The sequence below is a fragment of the Mytilus edulis genome, chromosome 5 (assembly GCF_963676685.1).
Source record: "Mytilus edulis chromosome 5, xbMytEdul2.2, whole genome shotgun sequence".
Taxonomy (NCBI): Eukaryota; Metazoa; Mollusca; class Bivalvia; order Mytilida; family Mytilidae; genus Mytilus; species Mytilus edulis.
The window spans coordinates 78,685,613-78,707,540 of NC_092348.1; the positions used below are offsets into that span (position 1 = coordinate 78,685,613).

The 21,928-nt window shown below is 30.6% G+C and overlaps 2 protein-coding genes across 4 annotated transcripts in view; one reads left to right on the forward strand and one right to left on the reverse strand.

Annotated features, from left to right (window-relative positions):
- LOC139525476 (probable serine/threonine-protein kinase kinX) overlaps nt 1-11,142 on the forward strand; it is a 29,305-nt gene extending 18,163 nt beyond the window's left edge. Inside the window, exons 5-10 of one of the 3 annotated variants that reach the window (XM_071320849.1) lie at nt 2,120-2,254; nt 2,833-2,951; nt 5,530-5,578; nt 6,050-6,086; nt 7,222-7,250; nt 8,549-11,142. In XM_071320849.1, coding sequence (XP_071176950.1) covers nt 2,120-2,254; nt 2,833-2,951; nt 5,530-5,578; nt 6,050-6,086; nt 7,222-7,250; nt 8,549-8,929 — 750 coding nt within the window. In that variant the 3' untranslated portion in view covers nt 8,930-11,142. Of the gene's footprint in view, nt 1-2,119; nt 2,255-2,832; nt 2,952-3,268; nt 4,865-5,529; nt 5,579-6,049; nt 6,087-7,221; nt 7,251-8,548 lie in introns of those variants that run through there. The other 2 variants (XM_071320847.1, XM_071320848.1) reach the window with 2 other exon arrangements.
- Nucleotides 11,143-13,536: 2,394 nt separating this feature from the next.
- Nucleotides 13,537-20,646, reverse strand: LOC139525478 (ubiquitin-conjugating enzyme E2 C-like). The gene is made up of 5 exons (XM_071320851.1): nt 20,476-20,646; nt 17,639-17,666; nt 16,706-16,792; nt 15,477-15,681; nt 13,537-15,126 (listed from the first exon to the last, which is right to left on the reverse strand). Exons 1-5 carry the CDS (start codon nt 20,580-20,582, stop codon nt 15,008-15,010), a joined length of 546 nt encoding a protein of 181 aa, XP_071176952.1. The 5' UTR covers nt 20,583-20,646; the 3' UTR covers nt 13,537-15,007.
- Nucleotides 20,647-21,928: the final 1,282 nt, after the last annotated feature.

Consider the following 21,928-nt stretch of genomic DNA (forward strand, 5'->3'; position numbering starts at 1 on the left):
AATAATAGGGGTAAAATGCAAATTAACAGGAGTAAGATTTCATCATTTTAAACATTCATGAACATCTGATTTTCTTGCTTGAGACGGTACGGCGAAAGCAAGAAAAGCAATCCAGTTGAGATGACCAATAATAGTCTGTTTATCGCTGTTTTACCTATGACGAGGTTGTCAATTTCATTAGCAACGCCACATGCCTCCTTAGTTTCTAGCGATAATTTTCCATCTTAAGCGAGTAGCATGATATGAACAATTATCACAAAAAAAGATCAAAGGAAAAATGCACAAAATAGCAATAATAGACAAATCTCGACTCTTTAAGTTTCCTCTTACAGTATATAATTTCATAACTGAAAATTTACCATATATTGAGCAGACTTTTAGTAATAAAAATTTAATAGAACCTTTTAATAACTTTGTTTATGTATAAATTATATTTGACAAACACTTCTAAAAATCAACAAAAGTTTGGTTTCTAATATTGAAGATTGAAACTTTAAAAAAGTTCAAGTACAAGATAAACAAAATAAGGAAATAAAATAAATATATGCCAGTTTTCTTGTTTGATTTAAGGGTGACATAGCCTGTCAAGTGTCTGTTAAAGTGATAGTTTCGCAGTAAATGTTTTTACATAAGAGACACCTCAGCATAAAACATTAGAGTATATTGTTTAAATTATATTTCACTATCAGTGGTTGCCTAGAACAGGGTTGGCAAAAACCCGGGTTTTATGAGTATTGCCCAGCCCAGTGGGAAATACTGGGAAAACCCGGGTTTTACTGGGTTTTACTGGGTAATACTGGGCAATACTGGGTAATATAAGATACTGGACTGAATTTTAAAAAGGATTCAGTAATCAAACGCAAATACAATACATTTAAGATATATACATGATATATAAACCTATTTTTAATTTAAAAATAAGTTTACTTGTTTGAGTCTTATGATACATGTATGTACGAATGTATACATTTGAGAAAGAATTATTCTAACAACTATGAGATTTTTTTTCTTCAACTCAATACAGCTAGTATAAAGTATTTAACAATTACATGTAAGAAAGTACAAATGTACAAAACTCATTAATAAGTAATTATTCAGATTAGAACACAGATATGTTTATATAACAATTATCAGCCTTTTCATTTCTATAAGAGTTAATGACAAGACCCTCTAGGGTGTTTGTTTAGCAATCATAATTGCGTATATAGCAATTTAATTTACATTCCTCATAAACACTGCAATAAAATGTTTAGATTATTGAAACAAACCTTCAAAATTAACAAGAAATTTTGCCTACATAGAATTTAAGTGGAGAAGGAATGAACTTGAATTTTTCATCTGCTAGAAATGACTCTCAATGGTTATCTGTATAAAATGTATATATTTAGCTATAATACTATGAAACTACAACAAGTCTTTACTATTTTGTGTTGAAATAAGCTTAAAAAATCATATTGCCCAGTATTGCCCAGTATTACCTGTTTCTGGGAGTATTGCCCAGCCCGGGAAAACCCGGGTTTTCCCGCCCAGTAAAACCCGGGCGGGTAATACTTTGCCAACCCTGGCCTAGAATGGTTTTTAGTGTTTCGTTTATAGTTAGAAAACAAAATATTACAACAAAAGATCATTTTTTTGCAGTAATTTTAATATTACCAATTTTATCTGTATCATGACATTGGTGTTTGTAAAAATCTTTTGATGTAGAATGATACAATGAAATATAGCTTGAAGGTATTATGGAATATAAATTATACCAAATCTTCAATAAATTTGTTACATGTACAATGCTTAAGTAATGAATAAGCTATTCTAAATAGTACTACATAGTATAGAGAATGCTGTAGTTGGCCTCAGTGAATATTATATATCTCTGGGGTTGATAAATCATTGTATATACCTCATCAAAAGTCAATAATTGTATAATATCACTTTTTTTAACATGTAAGTTACAACTGATCTTGACACCTACACAAATGACAATTACTACTATATATATATATAATATATATATGTTTATTACGGGGTATTTATGATATATTATGCATTATTCTCTCAATTGTATGCTGCCATATACATACAGTACGAAATATATATTATTATATATCTATGTTATTTTCAGACAGGAGAGCCAAATGAAAGAAGAATTCTACAAGCAGCCAACAACAATTACTTTAACCTGAGTAACCAAGGTCTAAGATTACAAAGAGAATGGACTAGTTTGTCAAATACACGGTCCATGAGGAGGGCTTCAGAGGTAAGTTTAAATCTGAGCATAAAATGGGTAATTATGAGTAAGAGTCAGCATTTCAACTGAAGTTAATTCAAATATGGTTTATAATAGCATCAATGGATCAAATACTTGTTGAAAAACGCTATATAATTTTAACAGATTTTCTTTGTCTTTTGTCAAGCCTGTGACTTTAGTCACAAAATCGAAACACAGCCCTCCTACATTCCATTGGCACCATCCACATAGTATCTGAAGGAAAACTTTTAATAATTTTTTCCCTATTTTTGTTGAGCCTGTGACTAACAGCAAAAGTAGGCAAGACACTGGGTGCTGTGGAACCCTTACAAATTTATCCTTTACTATCTGTTCATCAATGGTTGTCTCTTATTGTCAAAAGTCATAAACTAGTCTGATAGTTGTCTAACCTTGGTTCATATGTAGGTCTATATCCCGAGAAACAAGTGGAGTAAATTGTCATGGGTTATGATTGGAAAAAATAAATCATAACAGTTCTCCATTTACAAAAGCGCACAGAAATAATAAATAGTGAATTGTCTCCCTTTTGCACAACAGAAATTATTTTGAGCTGCCTTACTTTACAGATTGTGAACCACAGAGTGGACAGAATGTATTTTATGAATGGTAATTCCATCAAGTTAAAACCAAAGTATGATGTTGACGAGGAAGAACTAAATAGAATGAAAGAAGAGGCACACAAACGGTAAGATTTCTTTTTATATTTTTATACTTGAAACTAGATAAATATTTTGCACAATTTTAAAAATCATAATTTTACATCGCACAAAAAATTGCATTATCATTAAAATTAAAGAGCCTCAGAATATTTGTTATACTATGGATTCTGAAGGGGCTGTTAACAGTGATTATTGAATGAGTTCATGTGTACTTTGTATGCACAGACATTCTATATCCTGTGTTTTTGTTCTTTCTATTTAACATACATTGAAATATCTGCTCTCATAATCTTCATTTCTAACATCTTTCATTATTTTTTCTGTTTCTATCTTGTTCATTAAGTAATAACAGCATAGAGGGTACCTTCAAAAGTCACACATCAATGCAACCAAAGGGAGATAATCCAGATTCTAATTGTATACTGGAAGAAACTTTCAGCAGTCATGAGTTGAAGGATATTTGTGATAGAAGTCATGTGGATTATGAAAGTTATGTGACAGAAGATGATGAAATTAAACATGAAGAGGAAAGACCCAAATCTCAATGTAGAATAAATGAGAATGAAGAGGAAAGACCAAAATCTCAGTGCAGAATAGATGAAAACAAAGAGGAAAAACCAAAATCTCAAAGTATAGTAGATGAACTTGAAGAGGAAAGACCCCAATCTCCGTGTAGAGTAGATGAAAATGAAGAGGAAAACCCCATATCTCAGTGCATTATAGATGAAAATGAAGAGGAAAGACCTGAATCTCAGTGCAGGGTAGATGAAAATGAAGAGGAAATACACATATCTCAGTGCAAAATAGATGAAAATGAAGAGGAAAGACCTAAATCTCAATGCCAAATATGTGACCATGTAGTAGAAGTCCGCCTTACTGTCAGTATAGAGACAGGGATTCCTGACACAGATTTTAAAGCTGGTGAAATAAATTATGGCGTAGATGACATTGAAATCGATCATGACCATTGTGTTGATGGATCACTTGACGTTGTAGATATACTTTCACATGAAGACCAACATGCTATTGGGAAATGCATGATTGAGTTGATGACAAATTACTCTAATGAGAAACGGGAGACAAAGTTTCAGAAAAAGAAACCTAAATTTGTGTCTTCTGGTCTCAAGAAAAGCAGGAAACGACCAAAGAAGACGTCACAAAAGTTTCAGATTAATTATGATGCATTTAATGCCAAATATCCTCATGTGAAGAGTTTTCCCTTGACAAAACAAGCAAAAGCGAAGCCAATACAAAAACCAGTTGACTGTGTTTGTAGAAAATTTGGGGAACCTCCATGTCCTTGTTTAACCATTACTGGACAACAGGTTCCTGCTTATAATTATAGTGTTTGGATGAAAGATGCATCTGTTACTGAAGATGGATGATAAAACTCAACAGGCCAGGGAGGTAGCTCTGTATTTAACAACTACAAGATCGAGTTGGAATTAAGAAAGGAACAAGGCCACATTGACAGAGCTTCAAAACTGCTTGAATTTGTCTCTCCTGTCTTAAAGAAAACAACATAAGAAAAAGCTCTTGACAGTGAATCTATTTCAAGTGGCTTGCCCTTTGTTAAACTCTGCTATAGATCTTTTCAAAATTCATACTATTCTCTGTAGCACCAAACTTTTTAGTATAGTTTCAGTCTGTTATTCTTACATTATAAGTAAGCTTCCTTTCCACTTAATTATTCCTTAGATTGCTGTGTTGAATTAGATAATCAAGATTCCATTACTTTTCTTTCTATTGTTTGCTGCCCTTTGAGGATATCAATTTTAATGTTTATATCATTCAAATAGAATAGATTTTTTTTTAATTCTTTAGATTGAGAAATTTTTGCAATGTTATATTATATCTAAAAATCTTATGGTTAATAAGTGTAGCATTGTAAATTTTGATTGCATTTTGAATCAATTCATGAATAAATGTAATATCAAAATTTATTGTACTTGAATTTCTGGTTAAACTATCATGGTACTTTGTTGGCACCTAATTAAGTATTTATGAAATATGTATATATACTATTGTTGAAGTTATATTTCTTAAACTTAACTATCTATGAAGGGAGATAATTTGTGAATGAAAGTACTTCCTGCATGGAGGTGATCATCACCAAAGATTGTTTATTTCAGCAACAACAAAAAACAAAAAAACAAGCAGAAAAGAAGAAAAATGGGGATTGGAAAACCCATTTGATTTATTAACTACAATATTATCAATTGCTCTCTGTTGAAAAACGTAATAGTGAGAAAAGGATTGCTTATTAACTCATCTAGTAAAGTTTCAATATTTAAAAAAAAATGATTGATTGTTGGTTGCAGACTTGCTTAACGTCCAGCAAATGTTTCTTGCATGTTCAGGATGATATTAGAACAGAATCATAACAGATATTAGTAATAAGTGCAATTAATTCATAGTGCATTTACTATTTAATTATGTTTTAAACAAGACACTCAAATTAAATTTATTTTTTATTTTTTTATTTTCCTTCTCTTTTCTTCACATCGTACATTTCATTTTATGTTGCAATTCTGAATTGAAATATAAAATGGAATCTGTTTCCCTTTTGTCTTTCCTACTCTTCTGTCACTCTAAACTACACAGGGGCAGCAGGACTTCCAGTAGAAATTCAATGAAATCTGGACCAAAGAAGGTAAGTAATACATGTATTTTTTTTTTTAGGAATGAGTACAATTACTTGTTACATGATAATGAACATTTGAAAAAGCAAGTTGTAAAAGCAAATTTGAAGACAACTTATGACAAAGTTAATTTTTTTGAAAAAAACATATTTATTCTCCTTGCTTGCGTTATTGTAATGATGTCAAATATTCATTGACAATGTACGAACACACTTTATTGGTCATAAATGCACATCGGAGGAAAACTAATGTTTTGACAAATTGGTTATTCTGATAAGGGATTTTATAGCATATACAATATTTATGGTTGCTTAAAGAAGTTCTTTAATATAAAGTTTGAATAGATTAATTAAGAATATTATGCATAAAGCAAATACTGTTTATGAAATCTGCAGTGAATCTTTACCCAGTTCTAGTTTTAAGGATCAATTGAAGTGTGCTTTATTGCAGGTTTTGTAATGCACCTTATTTGTAATTTTCAGAAGGACCCAATAGATTTGAAAAAGACCATTGGAACTGGTGAGTTTATGTATCATATTACATTTGCCTTGAATGTGTTGTAGGATTTTCATTGTGGTGTAAATACCAAAGAAATAACATCAATAATGAAAAAAACCAAGGAGACAACTTAGAGGTCGTTTGAAGTGTGTATACATAAATATGTTCAGCCCTTACATTCCTTTTCCCCGAAATGTTGTAAATAGATAAATGGATATAAAAAGAAGATGTGGTATGATTGCCAATGAGACAACATTCCACAAGAGACCAAATGACTTAGAGGTTAACAACTAAAGGTCACTCACTTTAAGACCTTTAACAATGATTAAAACCCATACCACATAATCAGCTATATAAAGACTATCCAAGACAAAATAAATATTCATTCATGTTTTGTGTCTACCCATTTACAATGTATTTAATTTCACTGTTTATAATTTTTGGTTTTGAAATAATTTTGGTTAACAGCATAACATTCTATATTGTTTGGAAAAAAGGGAGTATTATCATAACTCATTTTTAAAAAAGTCCATCGTCTCATACTAATCTTTTGAGTTATGTAGATTGCAACTGACTTTTACAGTTCGTTGTCAAGTTGATGTTCTAACACCACTGTCATATGTTAGGGGATGTCCACCATTATTCATAGTGTCCGGGATAATGCTGATATTAACCTACAGTATTAGTTTTATGAAAATCTGGCAAGAATTGTCCCGTGAGAGCACTTACTACGGTAGACCATTTTCCATAAATTTAGATTTCCAAGGGTCATAACTTAAAAAAAAAAAATGATAATCCACCATTATAGAACAGAATATTGCTGATTAAGCTATAAACCCCATAGTATTAGTTTTATATAAAAAAAAAGGCAATAATTGTACCAGTGAGAGAGCTTACAAGACCAGACAGACTGACGACTACATCACTTTATGTGCAGGCACAATAAGAAGATGTGGTATGATTGCCAATGAGACAACTCTTCACCAGATACCAAATGAAGAAGAAGTTAACATACCGCTTTCAACAATGAGCAAAACCCATACTACCCTTTATTGAATTGATAGAATTAAAAAAAAAGTTGTGGACAATAAATTTTACAGAAAATATTGGTCATTTGGACATTTCAGTATATGTCTTCTCCAACTTTTTTTTTTAGAATCGGAAGGAGGAACTGGAGACGTGACTGTAAGTTTTATTTATTTAATTTTTTTATTAATGCAAATATAATGATATTTAGTTTTAAAAAACAAATCTTTAAAAACAAAAATAGTCCAGCCAAACTAAAGATTTAACCTCAAACTAATTGCAACAGAAAATATTTTAGTTCTAATCTATAGCTCTAAGCCCTTAATATACACAGAAAAGAGTCCCATAAAATCTAACTTGAGGAAAACTCAAAATCATCATTTTTAATTTTTAATTTTCTATAGAAATTAACATTGGAAGGGGAGATAACTCTTTTTTTGGTACGTTTTTTGTTGATTTTCTCAAAATTTATGTAAAGTATGATACTTTGATGGGGTTATAAGTTTTTATTTGACTAAATTATATAATCTTCCCCTCATGAAATGTACAAAACCGAAGTGTTATGGGTAGTTTTATTTTTTTGTGCATTTTTCATTAAAGAAATTGCAAATTTGTGGCTTTGTGACCATTTTTAATGTGAAAATTTGGTAATGTTAATATCTGTATACTATATTTTTTCAGCATCTTACTTGTCTAAAGAAACTTTAGACCACAAAAAGAAGAATACAGGCTTAATTATCAATATTAAATTTGAGATTTTTTTACCTTGACATGTTGAAAAATTCAATAAATGGTCAACTAATGAATTACGAAATCTAGGTTATAGCTTGAAAAAAGATATGAAAACACCTTAAGAGTTGTTCGTTATACCTTAAAGACGGCTAAATCAATACATTCTGATGAATAAAAGCCATAAAGTTATAATTTTGTATCAATTTTTATTGATATTTTCTGCCTTTTTTGCAGAGTTATCTCCCTTTTCAATGCAAATCTCCATAGGTATTTTGAATGGTGATTTTTTTTTAGTCTTCCTCAAGTAAGATTTTATGGGACTTTTTTCTGTGTATATTTGGGGTGTAATGCTAAAGATTAAAACTTAAAAATCTTCTGTTGCAATCAGTTCAAGGTTAGGATCAAATTTATGCTAGATTGACTGGACTAAAAGCAAGGTTAATAGATTGCAATTGAAAAGAATTGAAGAATTGCAAGGTAAAGTGATAGAGGAAAATTATTATTGGGAAATAAGTAAAACTTTTTCCTGAAAGTCATTTGGTGTTTATTCAATGGCTAAATTTGCATAAGTTTAAATGGACAGGTAAACTCTAAATAATTCTTAGGTAAAAGTCTCATTTCTTTCAAAATAAATTTTAGTTAAAATTGTCAATGTCAAAAAGAGCTGTGAAATGATATCAAATCAAGGTTAGATCCATGATATTTTCAATGTTTTTCTTATGCAGACAAGTAGTGAAGTAAATTTAAAGAAACCAAATGGAAGACTTAGTCCAATAAATGGATGGGAAGGCAAGGAAAAAGTTGTAGAAGAAGAAAATGACTTATTACGACAAAACACATTACATGAGGGCAATGATGCTGAAAAAACGGAAGAAGTCGTAGAAAATGGTGATACATCTGAAAACAAAGAAGAGGAAAGTGATGGGTTACAAGGAATGAGAGCTGATGGAAGAATTGACAGTAGTGCCTTAAATAATGATACTGAAAAAGAGGAAGAAGTAAAGGAAAATGATGTGACTGTTAATGGCAAAGAGGAGATAACTCAAGAGACTGATGAACAACAAGGGGAGACAAATGATGAAAATATTGCTCAAGAAAACACATAATGAATTGGAATTTTATGTAATATTTAGAACCCTGTGATAAATCTGTTATCATTATTACCTATCTGTGATATACATGGTGCCATAGCATCTGTGATCAATTCTTTTGAACTGTGATAAAATAAATCAATTTAAAAAATTTAATATTTATACATGTATAAGATTTTTCAGTTAGAAACACAATTGGGTTATGAATCCTCATTTTTATCAACACTTTAATTTAAAGAAACAATAAGTTTTTTTAATGGCACCTTAGTTTTATGAAGTTGGTCTATGATGATCGTTAAGCTGTTTTGTATGTTAGTAGATAGTGATAATCCCATATGTGTATTTAAACATATGCTAATTTATGGCAGTACTTGTCATTAGTTTAGAATTATCCTTAACATCTATATGCTTTCTAAGAATATCCTATACATTGTATTCCTTTTAGACAATATTGCGAAAAGTTGGTTTTAATCTTTACACATTTGAACTAATTGTGTATTTTCTTCTATTGCCATGAATTTTATTTGACAATATGTTTATTTTATCAAATACATGCACAGTTGTACTGTGAAAAAGTAGACATGAAACTATTTAATTTATTTTGTCTCACATTGGAAATGAATAAAACATTTATATATGATTTGCCAAAGCTTAATCATCCATGACATAGTCTTTTAAGATATCATTAATTTAGACATTCAGACATTATAAGGATAGGATGGTTATTCATAAGTATTCTTAATCAATGTACAAAGCATAATTAATTTGTTTTCAGATTTTTAAAATCATGAAGTTCAATATTTCAAAACGATTCGATAATTTTTTCAGTCCAATTAAAGGTTTTATCCAAATATTTCTGAAAATTTCAAATTATTTATTGGTCAAGACTAAAGAATTGAAATTTAAAGACTATACATGTAATATTTATAGATTTGCAATATATTCAAGTTAAACTTCAAAGAATATTTTGGTTGTGTCACTTTAACTGTTCATTTAAATACAGAAAAATGCTGATTTTTTGGTTTCTAATATCCAAGTTAAACTTGTCTCTGCCAAATATTATGAAACTTATACACAATGCTTATTACCAAAAAACACAGACCAAGTACATATGTGGGTAGTGACACTTTTACCAGTTATGTCCCTTTATATCTCTATATGGCAAGCAGGGCATCATCATCTGTGTACCATGGACACATTCCCCATTTATTTTTAAATAAGATTGTATTATGAGAATTTTTATAGATTAAGTATAGAAAATACACAAGTTTTGTAGTGTTATTATTTTATGATTTTGTAATACATAAATATTGTCATTGTCTGTATGATATGGTAGTTAAATGTTCACACAGTGATGATAATGGTAAAAATCATCAAATCTTCGTGTTTTTGGTATGGATATTAAATGTGCATGTCGGCTTATACATTGTATTGGCATTTTAGAAGCTATATCTTTTCCTGAAGCCTTTTTGTACTCTACTTAGTCTAACAGAAAGGATACTTATAATTCTGTATACTTTTGCAATTCCAAGAAATGAAAGTACACGATTACATTTTGTGAGTTTGGGTACCTAAAAAGACTAAACTGCATTGAAATACAAAAATGAGGCATAATCTTTGAGCATATACAGACCTACACAGCAGTCTCATGCGATAGATATTTTAAAAGAATATTACATGAAAACTGTCAAAATCTATTAATGAAATTTTGTAATGCAAGTATTTTTTTTTTGTATGGATAGCTTTAAATTTATTTATTTAAATATTCATTGTGTCTAAAACCGTTATGACAGGAGACAAGTTGTTTTGAAGAATGTTAATCTTATGCTTTGGAAAAGTTTGACCAATTACAAAAAAAATAAACAAAAATAGACACATGAAGAGAAAATAAATATCTTTACAGCATACTTTTATATCAATAAAATGAAGCATAGAAAAGGCAACACATAATGTCTTGATCACCAATCAGAATAATTCAAAGTTTTATTTATTTTTTTCATATATATAATATATGTTAGAAAAAGCCAATGCAGTGTACTGCAATATTTATGAAAAATATTTTTGGGCACATGTGTCTAGCGTTCAGTTTTCCTATTCCCTAGCACACAAGTTTTGATGGATATGTAGCACATTAGAAAGATAGTTTTGATAGTAGATATGCATTCCATTTATTTATTATATTATCATGTTATTCATTTTAATGTGAATTAAATCATTATAAAAATTTATTTAACAATGTTTTCATTTGAATTTTTATATACAAGTTGCTCTGTTCACAGCAAAGTGTGTTACATATTTTATCAAACATATTCCTATATGTGTTGATAGTTTACCCAAAGAAATCGCCTTACTATAAAATGGGAGTTTGATCAAAAAGGTATAGGTGACCATTTATATAAAGGAGATGTGGTAAGATTTACAATGAGACAACTATTCACCACTGTGTGACCAGAGACCAAATAACATAGATGTTACCAACTATAGGTCACTGTAGCAATGAGCAAAATTCATACCTACCACATATTAGACAAACATGACTAATGTACCAAAAAAATAAACACTTTTAAAATAATTACAGGCTTTCAACTTGGAACAGACACATACAGAATATTACAGAGTGAAACATGTTTGTGGGGGCAAAAAAAAAGAGGTCAAGGGCAGATGAACCATGACAGACAACATGTACACCATACAGTTGAATTATTGCTTATAGTATCTTAAAATTAGACAAACCCAGAGAATTTAAGATTGTCAAGTGAACCATGAAAAAAGTCAAATAAAACCTACCAGACAAACAGATAAAGCTTACAATCATTCAAAGTGACTGCATTGCTTTTGGTACCTGTAAAACAGACCAATCCACAAAAATATAACATAAACCAATGATTTACGAAAAATGAGGCCAGTGACTGTCAGATCATGGGAACCCTGCAGGTGTATAATTCCATACACCGAATATTGTTGACCCTTTTCTTTTAGTTATGTAAATTGACAAAAGCATGAAAGCTTGATCAATTAACAATGAAAATGAGGTCCAAGTCATGTAAATGCAGTTTCCAGACACATTTACACATTAGTCATTCTATACACCAAATATAGTGGCCATATTGCGAATAGTATAAGAGAAATAAGACGAAACCACAATACTTGTTTCATAAACCATGAAAATAAGGTAACGGTAAGATGAAACCTTACCATCATTTCATACACCAAATATGGTTGACCCCATGCAATGATCCTCACGTTTACCAAATACAGTTTTCCTATTACTCATGATACTTGAGTATTCCACATGAAAAAACAAATCAAGCCGTTACCTCCTTAACCATCAAAATTGAGGTAAAATACAATGGACATATGGCGGTTTGAAGTTTGTAACACAAGGTTTCTCTGCATCAAGGTCTTTAACTTTATGAAGTATAAATAGTTTTCAACCTTCTGAAATATGCTTTAAACAAAGTTTGTTCTGTTGCTGCTGGGTGTTATTCTTATCTTGCATCCTAGGACTAGTCACAAGCTAGAGAAAATTTTAAACAAGGGAACTGCATCAGTAAACTTGTGGTAGAATACTTGCCTCAAGAGCAGACTCGATCCCAATAATAGTCATTTCATTTCAGACTTTTAATGGGTTTTTGCTACTTCTCCATCAAGCATTTGACATTTATTAGAAGCAAAATCTTGAAGGCTCCAAGTCAGAATATGTGTCTAGGCATGATATTGTCTTCCTGTGTTACCTTGTCATCTAGTCATTTGAATCAAATGTATGTTTGTCTAGTACAAAACAAAGTGTTTGTCTATATAGAACAAAACTATTTTAACATTACATTTCCAAGTAATCTATTAGCCAATAGACACAAGTTTAACAGGTCTCTTGTAAGGCTTTCATATCATAAAGCAGCACCTTTTTCTTCTAAAACTTTCCTCCTCTAAGTATTTATACTAAACAGAACTTTCTAATCTAGTGAATACCACTTTGTTGTAAATGATCAAATTAACACAAACTTCTTTTGTATGGGTAGTGCACAACATTTTTCTGGTAAGATCATCATCATGTCTACTTTACTGTTCTTTACCAGGATTGATTGATTGGTGTTCAATGCTACTTTCAGTACCATGGCTATTTTGTGTCAATCAGTTTTTATAGTTGGACAAAAGTGATGTGCCTGGAGAGAACCATCAACTTTAAGCATAAAACTAACAAGCTTGGTCAATTCAGATTAGATTCCAGCATACCTACTGGGTGTGGTACTTGAACTCCCAACCTCAGTGTTGACAGGCTAGTTTTACAAAAGTTGGATAACTTAGACAACTTGACCAAGAAGATTAACCAGAAACTATACTGTAAACCAATTTTTCGCGTTTGACCCTTTCTAATCCTCTACATGGCTATTTAATTTGGGATTTTCGAATTTACTTAGTTTAATAGGGAAAAATTTGAGTTTTACAAATTAGCTATGATTTTCTATTCGTGTCATTTTTCTACTAGCGAAAAATTAATGGCTCACGAAAATAAGTTGGTTTACAGTATGTGAGCAGTTATTCCTCACACATTTTTGTTCAATTTGAATGGTTGTGATTAGCATTTCAAATGACCGTGACATTAAGATATAAGTTCTAACAAAAACACAGAAATAATTTATTTATATACAAAAGAGATACAAATATTATACAGTACAAACAGACACACACATAAAGAATAATGATCAACTCTGACAATTACATTACCATTCAATTGGAAATTTAAATGTTATAAAATAAAACTTGCTAAGAAATGATTTTTTTTAGGGTAAAGACATTCTTGTTGGCCTGATATAGCGTTCTCTCCTTTACCTAAAACTTTCAAGAAACCAATTTCCCAATTTATAAGTTTGTTTCTTTTTTAGTTTCTAAGACAATTGTTTCAATAACAGGTGTTTGCTTTGGAAAATCTAGGAATGAAATAAAGTTTTAATAGGCAATGTAATTTGTTTGAAATTGAGCAATCTTTCAGTCGATTAAACTGACTTAACTTTCCATGTACTACTTTCTATGAACAAGAATGTCCCATCAATATATACATATATTTTTTTTGTACTTAAAACTCATAAAAATTGCTGTAGTTTCTGTTTATAGCATTAGAAATAAAAACATTAATTAAGTTAAAACATAAAATATAAATGAACAAAGAATTTCATAGCTCAAATTTTTTAATTTTTTTTTATTAAGTTAATCAATATTTCTCCTGCAGATTGTTTTGTGAAACTATGTAGTTTGAAATTATTTTAAACATCAAGAAGATTCATAAATAAAATGGCCATTTCTTTTTAATCAAGCAGTCATAAATGTTATGCTTCTCTTTATCGGAATGAAAAATGTGTGAAATTATTATTTTATTCCTGATTTCCTGAAAATAAAATAAGTCATGCAAATTTTTCCAAAATTTCAAAAAAGAATCGGTTTTAAAAACTACAACCAAAAAAAAGAATGTCCATTGAGATTTTGATGACTTATTTTAGAGTTCAGCCTATAAATGTGTATTACATTTGATTCCAAGTATAAAATAATGTTACCAAAATAATTCATAATAGAAATACATTTGAAAAGACAAATTACAAAATAACATCTTAAATTTGCATTATTTTCCTTTTTTTATTCATAAAAAGCTTGTTTATTTAAAAAAAAAAAAAGAAATTCTACTGACTGACCATGCCAATTACAAGTATTAAATGGTAACACAATATATTTCACCGGTCTAAACAATCAAAATCATAATTGAAAGTTTTCAGAGAACAAGTTGAGTAGCATATTTTACATTAAAGTACAGAAGTGGTTCTAGTAAAAAGATCAGATAGCAAAAAAATAATCTCAAAAAGAGACCAGAATTAGGAAAAAGAAAAATATGAAAACAAGAAATTTGTGAATTAAAACTTGGTGAAATTAACTTCTTCAAAGTAGTATCAATGACCTTTTGAAAATATTCTCAAGAAAAAATTTACTAATTCATTACATCATTAGTTCACCTTAGAAAACAGTGTACAAATTATCTATGATTAGTAATTCACAATCATCGTCTAACATATTGCACATTAAGACATAATATATCAACATATATGTCTACGACTCTTTTTTCGTCACTTCCTGTTCATATTTCTCCAGTAACACTTTCTTGTAGCCTTCCTGATTTTTCCATAAGTCTGCTGCTTGCACATTCAAGGGACTGTCTATATTTGGTTCTGTAAATACAAACCAGATTATGATTTTAGTGGGATATAAAATGAAAATTTAAAAATCACCAATATCACCATTTTCCCAAAAGGAAAAGTCTTATTTTCTCTTGGGACATAAACAGGCACTATAAATAATAGCAGATCATATGAGAAAGCCTTAATATTCTACCTGTTTCTTAGCTTTTATGATTTTTAACAGATGAACAGACAATGTTATAAACATGATAAAGAATAGTAAATTCATAAGTGCACATTTAAAGCTGATGGATTGCAAATATATCTGAAATGGTCCCAGACCAATAGTGACCATCCAGATTTCTTGGCCACCAAAATACCTTTAGTATATATATTATTACCTCCTAGTAAACTCTGTAATGACAACAATATTGTCCTGACATCATACAGAGCTGACCATTTCTCCTTTAGGATGTCCAGACAAATATTTCCATGTTTGTCTACATTAGGATGGTAGCATGGTGTATCAAATCTGACTGTAGGAGCCTGGTAAGGATATCCACTTGGGAAGTCAAAGGTCAACTTGTATTGCAGTCCTTCATATACCTGAAAGTACAAAAAAAAACTATGTGATGAGGCAGATGTGTGATTTTATGACATATTAAAAATCATTTATTGTATTTTTCAATTCTATTCTATTCCAAAATTGATAATAGAACCTACCAGTAGTTCCAATCTCTTCTGCATTTCACATATACTATTTGTCCACAGCAATGACTAAATAAATACATGGTGAGTACAGTCCTAGTTCTATTAACAGCAATAAGTTTAAACTTGTCAATATCATTGAAAAGGAAATAACACCTTTGCACTGAATTAGTTGGGTGTTTATCAGGCTATTTATTTCTTTGCAAGTTACCAACAAATATTGAACTGATACAATTAAATTAACTAGTGTTCCTTTTATTTTTAGTTCCAGCTACAAATTTGCAAATGATTGATTTCGAGTTGATACACATTCACTGGAGGGATTAAATTGCATGATAAATCTTTGCTCATCAGATCACTTTCAGCCTTCTGAATAAGTATGAGGTCAAACTGTTCAATTGTATAATGTACCAAATTATTTTCAAATTTGTGTAAAACATGACAGACTAAATTTATAGTACATACAATGTACCAAAATTACTGTAAAATAGAGTACATCAATTGTATTAACCCGAATAATTCAGTCGTTATATTCCGCTGATCTACGAAGGCTACATTACCGCCTGAACGTCTTCCTCAATCAAGACCGTCAACCGGAAAATTTAAACCGCTATGCAATATGGGAATTTTGATTTAAATTGGCAGCTTAAGAAGGAGGAGTTCCGGATGTTAAATGATGTAAACTGATGTTAATTGGTGTTAATTAATTATTATCGGATTTGTGTTAATTGAACACACGTGTTTGGTAAGACAATTACAAGACAGTTGCGCAGACTCATTATCCTCGTCACCGCCGATTGGCTCTCTCTCACAGAGAGCAGGCGACGCGGCCAATGATCATAAGGAGTTCAAGCCCTCTTGTGGGAGAAAATCGGACACGGAAAGGGCTTGAATTATTCGAGTTACAATTGTATAGACTTACTGTTCCTTTGGCACCATTCACTGTCGCTATCCATTTAAACAAATTATCATTATCTGGGAAAGCTGAGATACCTGGATCACCAGATGTCTAAAATTATAAAACAAATTAATTTATCATTATCTGGGAAAGCTGAGATACCGGGATCACCAGATGTCTAAAATTATAAAACAAATTCTCATTATCTGGGAAAGCTGAGATACCTGGATCAACAGATGTCTAAAATTATAAAACAAATTATCATTATCTGGGAAAGCTGAGATAACTGGATCACCAGTTTCTAGCAATAATTTTTCATATCACTTGACTCCGCTGAGAAAGGAAATTATTAGTCAGCAAGATCATTTAGGAAATTTCTTAAAATAGAGATAAAAGAGGTTGTGTGTAATGTATGTATGTAGGTTATGAGGTTGTGTGTAGGTATGTGAAACCAGCTACAGAAACAATTATAGTTATTTCTACTAATGAACCTAAAATACAGTTTATCAATACACGTATAGTAAAAAATCAATTCTATGTTTGTACCAGAACACTTAATAACATCTTTTGTAAAATATTTGTTGCTTTTCAAAAATTTGTTATTTTCTTTTTCAACATATATACATGTAGTGTGACTGTTAAAGACTTCTTTGATCCATTATCTGAATTTTAAAGGAAATCTAGCAAGACAAATTATTTGAAGAAATCTGAACTTAATATTTTTACATATTCAAAAGGCCTGCAAGGTAAACTGAAAGTTCAACATTCAAACTGACCATTATCATGAAGCCTGCTAGTTACCTAAATTCAGTCCTCTCAGAAAAGACTTTGTAAATCTGATTCATTTAAACATGGGAAAACAATTATAAACATATGTATACAGAAACATGTTGCAGTCAAGTTGCAATCTTTATTTTTACTTTCAAAAAGAAATTTTAACATGGTAAAATTACTTACAAGTAAAGTCATTAATTCTTGCTGCAACCTAGAATAGAAAATAAAATATTTGATAACTTCAACTGACAAATAAATATCTATTATCATATGATTGGATTACATTTTTTGTACAACCAGAAGAAAATTTATTTTCATTTTGGATGCTCTAAACATACTTTAAAAAATATATATATTCACTGACAGTGATGGAAAAGCAATTTACTTTCTTATTTATACCAGTGTATCTTGTTTTGAGCAATACCTAATGTTGCAATACATCATGTATCTGAAAGATCATTTAACACTCTTGCTGCTGGAGGGACACATATGTCCACACAAACTGTGCCTTGGGACACACACATGTATGTCCATCTTTTAATCTATGCAAGCTTCACATCATTGCTTCTCCTCTTTCAAATAAAAGACTAAAGATAATCATTGTTATATTTTTCTTCAATGGCTCCCAAATGTAACAGTTATTATGACATGACGTCATTGTTGGGCATTTGATGTCACAAACATTGAGCAGTCATATTTTCTGACACATTGACACTAATTTGCAACCTTGAAAACCGATGCAGAGCAAAAATTATTTAAATCTGTTAACATTTGACTTAAAATTATAATAATAAATGAAAACAAATTTCGTCTGATTATGTAATTTTTTAATAGTAATTGGCTAAATATGCCTAATGGTTAATCATCGGGTATAAATTGACTCTTGAACTTATTAATTTTAATCTTTTCTGTCACTTTGGAATACTAAAACAATAACATGAACGATTATATTTGTGTATCTTTACCAATTTGAAGAAATCAGGTTATGTGAGATTTCACTGGCTGAAAGAAACCAGGGACCCCACTGTAAATACAGCCATATTTTTCAATTCTTTAAGACCTTTTAAAAATTATTTACAATAATTTTCGACAATTGAGGACCATATGGTCGGCAAATTGTCAACATATCTCACAAGGACCTTTGAGCTTCTGTTTAACAGCTAGCCTTAAAAAAAACATGTACATGTACATTTGTACGGTGCAGTTCGGTGTATGCACACCCAAAACTTTTGACTTCATTTTATTAAACTGATAAAATAATTGATTGTATAATATTGTGTGATCAAATTCATAACATACTTTTATTTCATAAAATCTTCTGTAGTGTATACATAGTAACATATGGTTTCTCCCGATTTTGTGTACAGTCGATTTCAGGTTATTCTGGTTGGGCTAAAACGCTTCGTACGTAAAAATTACTTACCGCGTTTATTCAAAATTATGTTTTCCTAACGCATAATTTTTGGTATTGACTTAATCCAATAATAATTTCCCCCTTATTGCTCACATATCTGGTACCGTGTGCAAAATTGCTTCCGATAGGTTATCTCACCATTGGAAGTCGGCCATTGTTTTTACCGGAAGTGTTGCCTGGGAGTACGGTGACGTATGTAAACAATATTTTTTCGGAATTCTCGGTAAGGACGATAAAAGAAAAGACGTTTATAAATAGCAGACGAACTTCTGTTTACATACAGCAGACTTACGCAAATTACGCAACTTACTGTAGAGATTGATTTACAGAATACAGAATTGATTTATATGCCATGGGAAGAAAGAAAGTTAGAACTACGATCAAGAGTGTTGAGGTATAACAACCTGTGTGTAAAACAAGAATGATGTTTTCTGAAACTCATGAATGTGAATCACTGACAATGCCTTTGGGGAATATCATGTTTTCAGTTGTCAAGTTGTGTTATTGAGTTGTCCCTTTTTATATATCAAAGTCAGAAATACTGTACAGTGATTACCCATGCGATTCAGAAAACACCATTCACAGCTTTTCCCTTCATTGATAAACAACAAACGATCCTCATAGAAACAAAGATGGCGACCAATCAATGCAAACTTGTCATAGGGAAAGTCAAGGTCGGAATTTCAACCGTCCAATACACAAGGGCTGCCGTAAAACATTTGAAAATGTCAACACCAAAAATTATGCGTTAGGAAAACATAATTTTGAATAAACGCGGTAATTCATTTTTACGTACGAAGCGTTTTAGCCCAACCAGAATAACCTGAAATCGACTGTAATTGGTGCTCAAAATTCATATGAAATTAGTGAACACCTGTTTTGAGTGGCTGGTGATATTGTGCATGCCTTCCAAAATTAGCTTATTTTGAATAAAGGAAAGATTTAATACTAAGAAGTATAGTTGAATTTGAACCAAACACACTGCCAAGATTGCAGAGCTAAAATTATTTCAATCTGATCTATTTTTTTTAATGGAATTAAGCCAAATCTGGTAAGTCACAGGATTGTTGTATTATAATCAACTCTTGAACGCAATATCACCGGCAGCGCAGACCACTGTTCACCTGGGACTCCACTAGTACTGTACTCTTGAACTTATCAATTCTGATCATTTCTGGGCTTTCGGAAGACTAAAATAATGACAAAACTGTCAAAAGAGTACAATAAGTGTGTGACATGGCAGTTATGATGAAATAAGGTAATACACATTATCACCTGCGGCATGGACACTGCAGAGTGCAGACTTCACTGTATATCCAAACTTGTTGAAGTGAACCAAACAAAGGAAAAAGAAGTTGATGCGGATAAACAGACAGGCTGAACTCTTCATATCTGTATTATCTCCCTCTTTGACGTCAAACGAAGGTTCATCAGGGCGTAATGAATATTAAATCATTTGATACAAGTAACATCTACCCAATATAATTAATTTGTTTATGGAACCTAAATAATTCATGTCAATAATGTTTTAACGAAATCTGGGTCCGAGTAGGACGGAAGACTCCTCGACAAACAGGAGGACACACTATTCATCATAACTAAGTACCTTTTGCTGACTGAATGGTTATCTTTAGAGGATGAACCGTGTTTCTTGACATCTTTACTTCTAGGGGAGGCAACGACCGGGTTTGTGTTTTGTGAATGAGATGCCATCGTTGTTATTTCTTCCAGGTTTTGAATATTGTGCGACTTGCTTCTATTGACCAATGGGAAGACAGCTTTCTAACAATCATGTCATTTGAGCGCTTTCTTGTTGCAGTTAAGCGCCTCAATGAAAAATAAGTAAACTGTCCACAAAAACGGTGATAACAATAGATATCCGGAATTATATTTTACTGCAACCTAGTAGTCCTTGCTGCAACCAAGAATCTGTATATAACTATTTCACTATTAAAACCTTGATACAACTTTAAAAATTTCAATTTGTATTTCATGTTGTTTTGTTTTAAAGAACTGTTGAAGTACAGAAACATATATATTGTTCAATATATTTCCCCAGTGTAGTATTAATTTAAATGCTTATTTTTACAAATAGCTAAATCAAAATGTGTGTCTCTTATTATTGAGAAAATGTGTCTCTGTATATTTGTCTTGGTTTATTTTTGTATTTGTATTTGTAAATGTCAGCTGGTATCTTAATTGATATTATTTTGAATTTACACTATTGACTAATTAAATTATTTAATTTGATTTGAATTGATTTATACCCAATTTTCGGTAATTATTTTTTGTTTTATTTTTTTACTTTTCAGATACTGTCATATGTCTTTTTTCATGATTTTAAATGAAATTTGTATTTTTTTTTTCTGGTTTAAGGTAGATCATAAGTAAATGTTTTTTGAGACAGAATTTTCTTATAATTTGCCAAAATGAAGATTTTAATATGCTTTTTTCAAAAATATAATAAAAAGTATGGGTCACCGTGCTAATTTTCAAGCTATGAGTCGTTGAAAAGTGCCTAAATTTGGTTAGTTTGTTCATGAAAAAACACATAAGAGTGCATAAAAAAATTTCTATGAGATAGAATTTTGAAATAAATTTTGAGAAGATAGGTTTCATAATATGTTTTAAGAAAATAAAAAGAAAACATGGTGTCACCGAACTTGTTTTATTGCCACAGGTAAAAATAAAAAAATTCCCTATTAGTCCAGTATAAATTTTGTACTAAAAGAGTTATCTCCCCTTAAATGGCTCATTTGGAAAAAAAAGGTTTTCAAAACCAAAAAGGTTTGATATTTGTTAAAATGTTTTGAATAATACAATAAATTAACAAGTTTATCTTATATGAATAAACAGTCTAACCATTAAATTGCAAATCTGTTTCCACATTTGCTGATTTGGGCAAATAACTAGACCGATTTTGTACTGTGATTGTACAATCCAAGATGGCGGTATACCATGAATCTACCTTAAATTTTATATACCAAAGTTGGATAATAGCGCTTCATATATGATATATAAATTGATGTTTTTACAAGTATTGCTCCAAATATTGGCTT